Genomic DNA, 10,580 nt, shown 5'->3' with positions numbered 1-10,580 from the left:
AATGTTAGTTGAGCTCGGTAGTACAAGTTGTGTTTTGTAAAAGGACCTCAGCTGTTTTATGGACAAGTTTTGGATGTTTTTGGATTGACACATTTCCTTTTCCATTACTTACCCTATGGCTTTGAATCTCGGGGCGAGATTTCTTTTAGGAGGAAGGATTGTAACACCCCAGGTGTTTAAATACTAAAACTGCCATGTCATCATATGCATTGCAAGGCATTTGGTCATATTAAAAACTTTGTATGCATTCACTAAAATAAGTTTGCATTTATGTTATAAGCATTGCTTGGTATTGTTTGAATCAAGTTCGAAATCTTTGTATTGGTTTGAAATTCCGAAAACCCTGATTTTCAATATTTAAATCCTACCCTGAAAACTCATTTCAAAATCTAAGCATATTTTGGGGTTGAGTCCAAAAGCAAAAGTGTAGAGCTTGACAAGTTAAGTAAAGTTTGTTTTTGGAGTTTTTCAAGTTGTGTAGTAAAATTTGAAGTTATTTAAAAAGGCAAAATTCCTTAAATATCCCCGCTTTGGATTCAAAAGTTCATTTCAAAATGTAGGCCGAATTTGGGTAAGGTTTCTAAAGCAAAGTTGTAGAACTTTTGTTTTTGAACAACTTTTGTTTTTGGAGATTTTTGAGTTGTTATGAAAATTTGGGAGTAATTTGTGAAATTTGGCGAATGGCAAATCTATAATTTTTGTGAACAGTGTCCACCGCCGAAGCTACATTGCCGGTGTTTCCTTCTTCGGTGTTCCAGGCGCGGTCGTGGCCGTTTTGGCATCGCGCTGGCGTGGTGAAGGCCACAGCACAGCTTCCTCGAGCTTCTTGGGTCCCTTTATAGCCTGAGCCGCCGTCGTCTTTGCCCTTTCTTCTTGCTCTGTTTTTCCCGTCGCCTTGCTCATCTCCGGCGAGCCCGCGCCATCGTTGTTGTGCTCCACCGTTGCTAATAAGCAGTTCCAGCTTCGCTTACTCCTTGCGCATCCAGCCGACCCACCAATTCGGCTTGTCTTCATCGGGAGCTCGAGTTGCATCGTCTTCTTCCTCGCGGCCGGCAACTCCTCCGCCAAGCACGATTCGCCGCGGCCAGAGCTCCACGGTGCATCTCCATCCCTGGTTTTGGTTGATTCCGTTTCGTTTCGATGCTATGGTACTTAATCCATAGTTGGTTGCTCATTTTGACCACTGTAGTCGCCGGTTCTTCCTCACCAACGCTCTTTGCTCCGTCGTGATCACCGTGATCGTTGTCACGCCTCTCCGTTGCTTCTCCGACCTCGCTCCTTGCTTCAACGCGTTTGGGGTGAGCCACTGGTGCTTCCTAGATCTCTTGTTTGAGCTCTACCGGTTGCACGCCGCCGGCATAGCACTGCCGTGCCACCGCGTCCGCCATGGCCGACGACGAGCTAGTATAGGGCCGTAATCAGTGCTGATAGGGATGTCAATCGATGCGCCTAGTCTTGGTGATCATTTTGGTACTTTGGCTGTCGCCGTTGGACTCACCGTCGACGAGTTTACGTCGATCAGCCCCGTCGCCGTCGTGGTCAAACGCGCGAGGTTAGGGATGACAGGTGGGGTCGGGTTGTCAGTGACTGAGTTGTACAAAAATGGATTTTTCTATTTTTTAGCAATGAATGAATAGTATCTGTTTTTGTTATTTTTGTATAGATTTATTTAGAGCTCCAAAAATTATGAAAATTTTTGTGTGACCTCTATGTGATGTATGTTATTTAAGAAAAATATGAAATATTGTTTTTCGGCACTTTTTGAATGTGATAAAAATTGCTCAATTTATTAATAAATGGATTTTCATGATTTTTCTAGGCTTATTTAATTGTCCAAAAATTATGAAATTTGTTTTGCCACTTACTTATCATGTAATGAACATTTACAAAAATTTTGAGCTCAATTAGAATAAGTTGATTTATTTCATAATTTTGAATTACATAATTAATTCATAAAAGCAAATAGTAACCTTTAATGATTTAGGTTTTGTTTGAAATTTTGGATTGAGTGATGACCTTGGGTCATTAGTTGATAATGATCCTTGGCAATTGATGTATGTGTTACGAAAAAGATTTAGTTGTTTGACTTGCAACTGTACCGCGAAGGAAAGTTGTATTCAAATTGTTAATTTTTGCATCCATCATCGAGCATCATGTTTCGTATTCCGCATCATGTTAAACATGGCATTGTTATTACGTGTAGTGAACGAAGGTGAACACGTGGTAGTTAATCAAGTTGTTGAGGAGGTTAATCCGTCTGTTGAGGTCGGATCGAATACTTGTGAAACGTCGCAGGATCCAGACTTTTCCATCAACGAAGGCAAGCCCCGGATGCATATAACCCTACCTTGTATTTTATAAATTAATTTCACTTTTGCTTCTCTTTACTGCATTAAGTGATTAGGAGCCAAGTGAAAAACAAATTGGTGCATTACCAACCTTGTTATTTCATATTTACCATATTACCAGTTTTAAATTCGTATATGCCTAGTTTTGCTTAGCTATGCTTAGAACGATAAAAGTTGGGTGATTACCTGTCATCTGCGAACTTTAAACGGAATTTTGGCTAACTTATGCTACCATGTGATATAAGAATGTGGAGTAATAAATCTAGACCGGGCGAACTCGGTGTATGTGAGCCACTAGACATGGAGGTCTTGTGAGCAGGTTCTTTCCGCCTGTGTCGATTAAGGCACGTCCGTTGTTGAATTGCATGAGGTGAGAATTTGTAGTACTAATCACATACTCTGGTAAGCCTTTACTCGGCTATTCTATTATGAGAATGGCTACTCGCACACTGGAAGTGGAGAGATGGCGGGAATAGCATGTACCCACGTGGCAATGGGCTGGATTGGTGGAGTACTGTATTCTCGGGTGGCGCGGACCCATTCTTGTTTTAGAGGATCCGAGGGTAGGTTGGTATATGGAGGTCAGGGACCTGCATATGTCGTGTGGTCTGGAATTCCCAGCTGGGTTTTTAATCGGTTCGAATCGTCGTTGCTCCTCGGTTATGGAGACTCAACTCACTGTTCATCATCGTAGTATTAATAACTGGAACTTGAGAAAGGTTTGCGAAAGAGATTGATATGAAGTTCATGATCTCATTATGGATCATGGCAGATTCATATAAGGTACTTATAAAGTTTTACCTTTGAATTAAAGAATTTTGTTAAAGAGCTTTTACGCAAAAGAACTTTGATTATTGTTAAAACCATACCTTGAATCCCATGAGCCGGCATTCCTGAGTTCTATCAGTTTTATTTCGGTTAAGTCTTGTTGAGTACTTTTGTACTCAGGGTTCGTTGACCCCTTGTTGCAGGTGAGCCTCATGAGCAGATCTGTTTTGGATCGTGCTGCATGACTATCGTTCGTTCTGACGATGAGAAGTAAATGTGTGATCCTTGGGCAGGATGTTTATTTCGTGTGTTATGTATATGTTAATTATGTCACTCCGCTACTACTATGGTTTGTAATAATTATCGAACTTAGTTTGTAAGGTTTGAAACAACTGGTTTGTAAACTATGTTATCGTAAGACTTCCGCTGTTTTTACTCTGATGTATATATTTGAATAAATATTGTAATACTGCAATGACTCTGTAATGTGATCCTGCTCAGAAATCGTGGATGATTCGGGGTTCCCCGAGGACACCCGACAGTCTTCTTAAGTTACTGGAAACATATGCATAAATATCAAAGGTCGTCGGACAGTGACAAATACATGTGGGCCCTATAGCTTAGGAGGTTCTGCCACAGGGATGCCCGCTCGGTAAGGACCAGAAAATGGACGGAGTAAGGCAGGGCACTCAAGTCAACCGCAATACCGAGGACCGTACCCTGTACACCTTCAGGACAGTACCAACAGGGCATGCCAGAAGGGTACCCTGCAACCTTCCTGGCGTGACAGAACCCAAGCAATGTTGTGGACATCGACATTTGCCCTACAGTGTTGTGGGCGCCATTAACTCCTATACCGGACAAACACGGTAAGGCTCCCCCTACATGCCTCCATGCATCAACAGTGTTGTGGGCACCGACATTTATCATACCAGACGAACATGGTAAAACCTCCTATATGCCTTTGGGCATCATCAGTATGACAGGCACCGACGTCTGCCATACCGAAAGACGACGACGCAACCTCCCACATGCATCTGACGTTTAAACAGTGTTATGGCCGCCTACAATCATCTTGTACCCGACGGCATGGGCGACAAGACTTAGTAGCATGTGTACTCTCTCTTGCTTGTAAGGCCGTCTCCTTCACTTATAAAAGGGGATGCACTCTCTCCTAACAGATAGATCGATCAGTTCGCTCACACACAACAACAGAATCACTAGATTCAAACCTCGAGCACATGCTCGAACACTTAGCACATAGCGGAGCTCCCGTCAGTCTCGTCCCTTCAGACCAGAGTCTGATCGGACCTCTTGCACCCCCATCTTTCTCCCTTCCGTTTGTAACCCCACAGTAAATTTCGAGTACCTGGGCTCAGGAATAAAGTCATCGACCGACTTAAACTGGGCGTAGGACATGTTACCTGAACCAGTATAAACCCTGTGTCATTGAGTGCTAGACCACATTCAATCACAACGTACAACAAAACTATAAATATTTACGTGTTGATCACTTTGTGCACGGACACGCATTATCTATTATAATATACATTTGAATCGAACTACCATTGCTGAACGCACAAACGCACACAATTTTAACTCGTACATGCACGGACCATGAGTCTAACTAGGAGAGACATAAGGGTACTTTGGAAAGTAAAAAAGATACGAAAGAATCACTTCACTCTTTAATATTAGGTGTACTCTTTAATACTAGGTATAAATGTAGATGTACATATAAATAAGATATATGAAGATTGGGTTGGCCTATTAGTGCTAACTGATGAAGATATTAAGCTCGGATGTGATTCTTGCGTGTTGCTTCGTACAACTTGATAGCCGACGAACTGGAGATCTGCTCGTTCTGGATCAAATTTGATTAGGAAGGGGAACACATGAGGGGAGGGAAAGATGAGATTAAGCAGCAAGGAACCAAACACCACATAGCAACCCTGGCCTAGCTAGCTTGGGCCGGAAAACAACCAAACAGCCCCTACATATGCAGGCCCAGACTCCTGACAGCTGAATAGCTTATGCAAATATTTTCAGCGCAACTGCCCCAAATGAGCTTCTTTAATGCTCAGGTAGGGAAACTGCAATGAAGGAATCTATCACTGGGAACGCAGATCACTGTTCATATATAAGATGGCACGAGCACTGAAAACTACTGGAAACTGGGACATGCCAGTAACGGCAAGCCTGGAAGAAAATGCAGCCACATTTCCTATCCATGCTTCTAGCACAAAACAGTGAACCATGTACTAAACCAAACACTTATTGAGCAATGTTTCAGAAAAGCCGGAAGCCAAAAGAGTTTTTCTGAACAATATATACTACATAAAAGGCTCAAGTCTCGGTCCCTTACACGAAATCCTGCAGGACGAATGCAACTATGCAGGCCCCTGGATCTTTTATTTATGAGCTAAACTGGCTTCGAGCTAAGATTACCATGGACTTTACTTGTTCTGCAGCATGGACACTGCTGCCTTGTCAGTGAACCAAGTGAATTCTCCATCTTGCAGTACAGCCATCTCAACAGGCAGCAAATTCGATGAGGTTTGCTTGTCTGAAAGTGCTTTCTGCACCGCTGCAGCCTTTCCAGCTCCAGTTACCACCATTGCAACATATGCAGATGAGTTGATTACTGGAAATGTAAATGTGATTCTCTCTGGTGGTGGTTTTGGAGAATCCTTAATGTATGTGACCCATCTCTCTTTCTCATTAACAAGAGGGTGACCAGGGAAGAGAGATGCAATGTGGCCATCAGGTCCCATTCCCAGAAGCTGGAGATCAAACCTGGGAAATCCAGTCGCTGCTGACATGGAAATCACACCGTTCTTAACAAGCTGCTTCAAGCACACTTCATAGTCATCTGCCGCTCCCTCAACTGACAAGGCATCATTTATAGCATAAACTTGTCCAGGAGGAATCGGCACCTACAAAATTGAAAGACAGCACCAAGTTACTCTTAAAGATTACAGGGAACATGAAAACTGCTGAGAATGGAATGAGTGCACATAAAATATATGTTTCATATAACTTCCACACAATTGATGCTGTTATGAATCCCTCTGGGCCTCCACAAACATCAAGTAATTGACAAGATTGTTTAGAGCGCAAGCAGCATTTGAGCGTTGACAAATAAGCATATAAAACTTATCATTGAATAAAACCCAAACTAGAAACTGTATTCTTTTTTTTTGCTAATGACACCTAAACTGTTGGCCTCACTATTGGTAAACCTGAAAAATCTTAATCTAATTTTTAATACCATTTTGAAAAAATATTAAAGCAGAAACTGTATGTAAAGAACTGCAACAAAATTAGTTAAACAATATGAATGACTAGATTATAAAAGGCTACCTAAAAACGCCAAAGTTCATGAATCAGCCATGTGATTCTAATGCAAACTTGAATATCGCCAGAGTACAAGACAGTTGTATCATACCATGACCTGTTTCATTCTGAACGACCGTACCATGACCTATTTCACATTTGCATATGATTCCAAAACTGAAACTTAACACAAACATGAAGCAAAGGTACACAAGAAAATGATTGTGCGTATCTCTGCAATCTACAGGAATAATTTAGATATGTTGTCTTAACATAGCAGGTCCCAAACCCTGGTAAAGGAGGAGGGTTGTGATAGGCGTGACGAGCCAACGTTAAATCTAGCCATTCTAATGAAGATGAAACCCGAAAGAAAACCGTTGGGGCGTAACCTTCTTAGCGACGCGCCATATCGAAACCCGGGTATGGTGTTAAATGGGCAAACACCGGGTCGGCACCCCCTTGGTGACACGCCGTGTCGCGATCTGGGCATGGTGTCAAGTGAGCAAGGATCGGGTCGTCGCTTCCTTAATGGCGCGCTACATTGACGCCCGGGTGTAGTGAAAAATGAGAAGGGTCTTCACATCTGAGTCGACGGGTGCGAATGGTAAGGAAGCTAGTCGAACCAAATAGGATCCATTTAGGTAGTTGGAATGTAGGGTCGCTTACAGGTAAGTTAAGAGAATTAGTTGATACCGTGACTAGGAGGCGTGTAAATATATTATGCGTTCAAGAGACTAAATGGAAGGGTTAGAAGACGAAGGAGGTGGACAATACAGGTTTCAAGTTTTGGTACACAGGGACAGTTGCGAATAGAAATGGAGTAGGAGTTTTGATTGGTAAGAGCCTCAAGAATGGTGTGGTGGGAGTGAGAAGGCAAGGAGATAGGATTATCTTAGTCAAGCTTGTCGTTGGTGATATGGTCTTGAACGTAATTAGTGCGTATGCCCCAAGTAGGCATCGACAAGAGTGCTAAGAGACAGTTCTAAGAAGACTTAGATGGCCTGATTAGAGTTGTACCTAGTAATGAGAAACTTTTTATAGGAGAAGATCTTAATGGGCATGTAGGTACTACAAGCGCATGTTTCGAGGCAGTTCATGAAGGTTTTGGGTATGGTAGTAGGAATCAGGAAGAGGAGGAAGTTCTGGACTTCGCGGTAGCTTTTGACCTGATGATAGCCAACACTTTCTTTAGAAAGAGAGAATCTCATCAAGTGACCTTTAGTAGCGGACAACACTCTATCTAGATTGACTTTGTCCTCGCAAGAAGAAAGGACAAACGAACATGCTTGGGTTGCAAGGTGATACCAGGGGAGTGTATTGTTTCTCAACATAAGCTTTGGGTGGCAGACTTTCGTTTTCAGGTGCATGCCCGTAGGGATAAACAAGCTAAGATTGAAAGAACAAAGTGGTGGAAACTGAAAGGGGAGACGTCAGAGATATTTAGGGAAAGGGTTATCAAAGATGACTCTTGGAAGGAAGAAGATGACATAAATAACATGTGAGAGAAGATGACAACCAACATTCGGAAGGTGGCCTCAGAGGTGTGTGAAGTAACCACAGGAAATGGAGGCGAGGCTAAAGATACTTGGTGGTGGAACGAGAAAGTCCAAAGGGCTATTAAGGAGAAGAAAGAATGCTATAGACGCTTGTACCATGACAGGAGTGTGGACAACATAGAGAAGTACAAGGTGGCAAAGAAGACTGCAAAACGAGCTGTAAGTGTGGCAAAGGGTAGAACGTATGAGGATCTTTACCAACATTTGAGTATGAAGGAAGGAGAGAATGACATTTATAGGATGGTTAGGGTTCGTGAGAGAAAGACAAGGGACTTCAACCAAGTTAAGTGCATTAAGAATGAAAGGGAGCATCTCTTGGCGAAGGAGGATGAGATCCGACATCGATGACAAGAGTATTTTGACAAATTGTTCAATGGTGAGAATACGGAAACAACCTTTTAGTTGGATGACTCTTTTGATGACACAAATAAACGCTTTGTGCGGAGAATCTAAGAATATGAGGTCGGAGAGACGTTGAAAAGGATGAAAGGAGGTAAGGCGATGGGACTGAATGGTATCCTAATCGAGCTGTGTTGGTGTTGTAACCTGATGCAATATTTTTTCTGGTCTTCCATAAAGTGCCAAGGCGGATGGATCTGGGTGAGTGGGTGACATTTCATTGTGCTTGCTCTTTCTGTACCGTGACAGGTTTTCTATTAACAAATTCCTGGTATGAAAGTCTGGCCTTGATGAAAATATCTTGGCTCTGTGGATATTCAATTTCAATACACATTTAGTGGACTGCTGTAGCACGTTCTTAAATAACAAATTGCCCAAGACCATTACTGAAGAAGCAACCATGGTCTCTCTTTGAAAACCCGGCCCAGCCTGCTCAGGGCACTCTAGGGTCATGTCAGAGTTATTTATGTTTGCATGCATGCTACATGTCAGTTGTCAGGCCATGAGCTGGGAGAAAAATTTGCTGCTGAAACTCTTCCAGAATGTATGTTCTGAACATCACCAGAACTTGACATGGGCTTTGCACGACAGTTCCGGTTAGCATCTAATTTGCACCTTTGGTCGAGTAAAATGTAGATGATAGATTGTCTTTTCTGGTCCTGTCACAATTGTTTTCATGGTCTGAAATGCTAGGGAATGGAGGCCCTTTTGGTGTCCCATACGTGATGTGAACATGGCCCTTCCTTCTTGAGTTGACCATTCGATAGACTGTGTGTGCTGGAATATTTTAACAGCCTTGGCAACTGATGAGCGCTGCTTGTCCTGTGTCTGTTATATTGCGTTCCAGCAATTAAAGCATATGGTGCTGCTCAAGCAGTTAATGCATATGGTGCGTCTTTTATATGAAATTGTACGGCCGTCAAAGTGTCAAACACCATTCTCACTCTAATCCTTGTAGGACTGGTCATTCCATGCCATGATCCTGAGGTGACTAACTTATTAGCAGTTTGCATGGTAACAGTCATCAGATAGGCATGGTCCATTCTATCAATAGGGCCGATGTTAGCTGAACTATATTCTTCATATCATTTGAAGCATCCTTCACCATGTTTTCCTCAGAGGAAGAGAACTGCTTGCTTATTTGATTCTGTATCCCCTCAGTTGTGTGGGTTTCTAGAATCTGGATGGAATTTTCCTGTTCCTGTTTGTCATGTGGGCCCGTACGTATAGCCGGCGCAGAAGGAAGCGAGACGTACGCAGGGCAGCAGAACGCGCGGAGGGCGCGTTGGGCGCGCGCGGCGCAGAGGACGGCTCGGCCCCGACGGGTGGCTGCTGAGTTGGCTACGTAGTTTAGTTGGTTTCTATTTTCAGTTTAGTTGGTTTCTGTTTTTAGTCCTTAATTATAGGATCAGTTAGTTTCCTTACGTGTGAGGCCTCAGGCCATATTTATATGCTGTAATCGGATCACTTGAGGATTAAGCAAGAATATTATCTTACTCCCATCTATATCTCTCCTAAGCCTACGGTAGAGAGGTATAACCTCACCGGAGAAGACGGCCGACGGCTACGAACTCCGTAGCCGCGGTGCAGCTAGTCGAGGATTTGACGACCTTGACAACCTGGTATCACGGTCACGTCGATCTTCACCCACCCGCTCCACCCAACCCTCCACAGCCGCCGCTCCAAACCCTAGCCCGCCGCCATCGCCGTCAGCCTCCGCCGCTTCCACGACCAGCCCAACCACCATGTCTGAACCTACTCTCGCCGAGGTCATGGACATGCTGAAGGCTATGAACGCAGAGATGAAGACCCTCAAGTCCGACATGGCGACCATGAAGGACAAAGCCGAGTCGTCCGCCGGCTCCGGCGGTGACCATCGATCCGAGGGACCGCGTGCGCCGGATCATCCTCCACAGCACAAAAAGTGGGACTTTCCCCGCTTCGACGGCACGACAGACCCGATGCTCTTCCTCAACAAGTGCGAGGCATACTTCCGGCAGCACCGCACCATGGCGGAGGAACGCGTGGGACGCGCTTCGTACCATCTGGACGACGTCGCGCAGCTGTGGTACAATCAACTCCAGGAAGACGAGGGCACGCCGACGTGGGGGCGCTTCAAGGACCTCCTGAACCTAAGGTTTGGGCCTCCCCTACGCTCAGCCCCGATGTTCGA

At 43.9% G+C, this 10,580-nt stretch overlaps 1 protein-coding gene across 1 annotated transcript; it reads right to left on the bottom strand.

The window, feature by feature from the left end:
* Positions 1 to 5,539: 5,539 nt before the first annotated feature.
* LOC136542911 (probable 6-phosphogluconolactonase 4, chloroplastic) lies at positions 5,540 to 10,154 on the bottom strand. Its single transcript, XM_066535530.1, has 2 exons — positions 10,059 to 10,154; positions 5,540 to 6,052 (listed from the first exon to the last, which is right to left on the bottom strand). The coding sequence occupies exons 1-2, from the start codon at positions 10,152 to 10,154 to the stop codon at positions 5,573 to 5,575; spliced, it is 576 nt and encodes a 191-aa protein (XP_066391627.1). The 3' UTR covers positions 5,540 to 5,572.
* Between the last annotated feature and the right edge of the window lie 426 nt (positions 10,155 to 10,580).

The sequence above is a fragment of the Miscanthus floridulus genome, chromosome 3 (assembly GCF_019320115.1).
Source record: "Miscanthus floridulus cultivar M001 chromosome 3, ASM1932011v1, whole genome shotgun sequence".
Taxonomy (NCBI): Eukaryota; Viridiplantae; Streptophyta; class Magnoliopsida; order Poales; family Poaceae; genus Miscanthus; species Miscanthus floridulus.
Note: the sequence above shows the minus strand (reverse complement) of the source record. Positions and strands in the feature narration are given on the sequence as shown.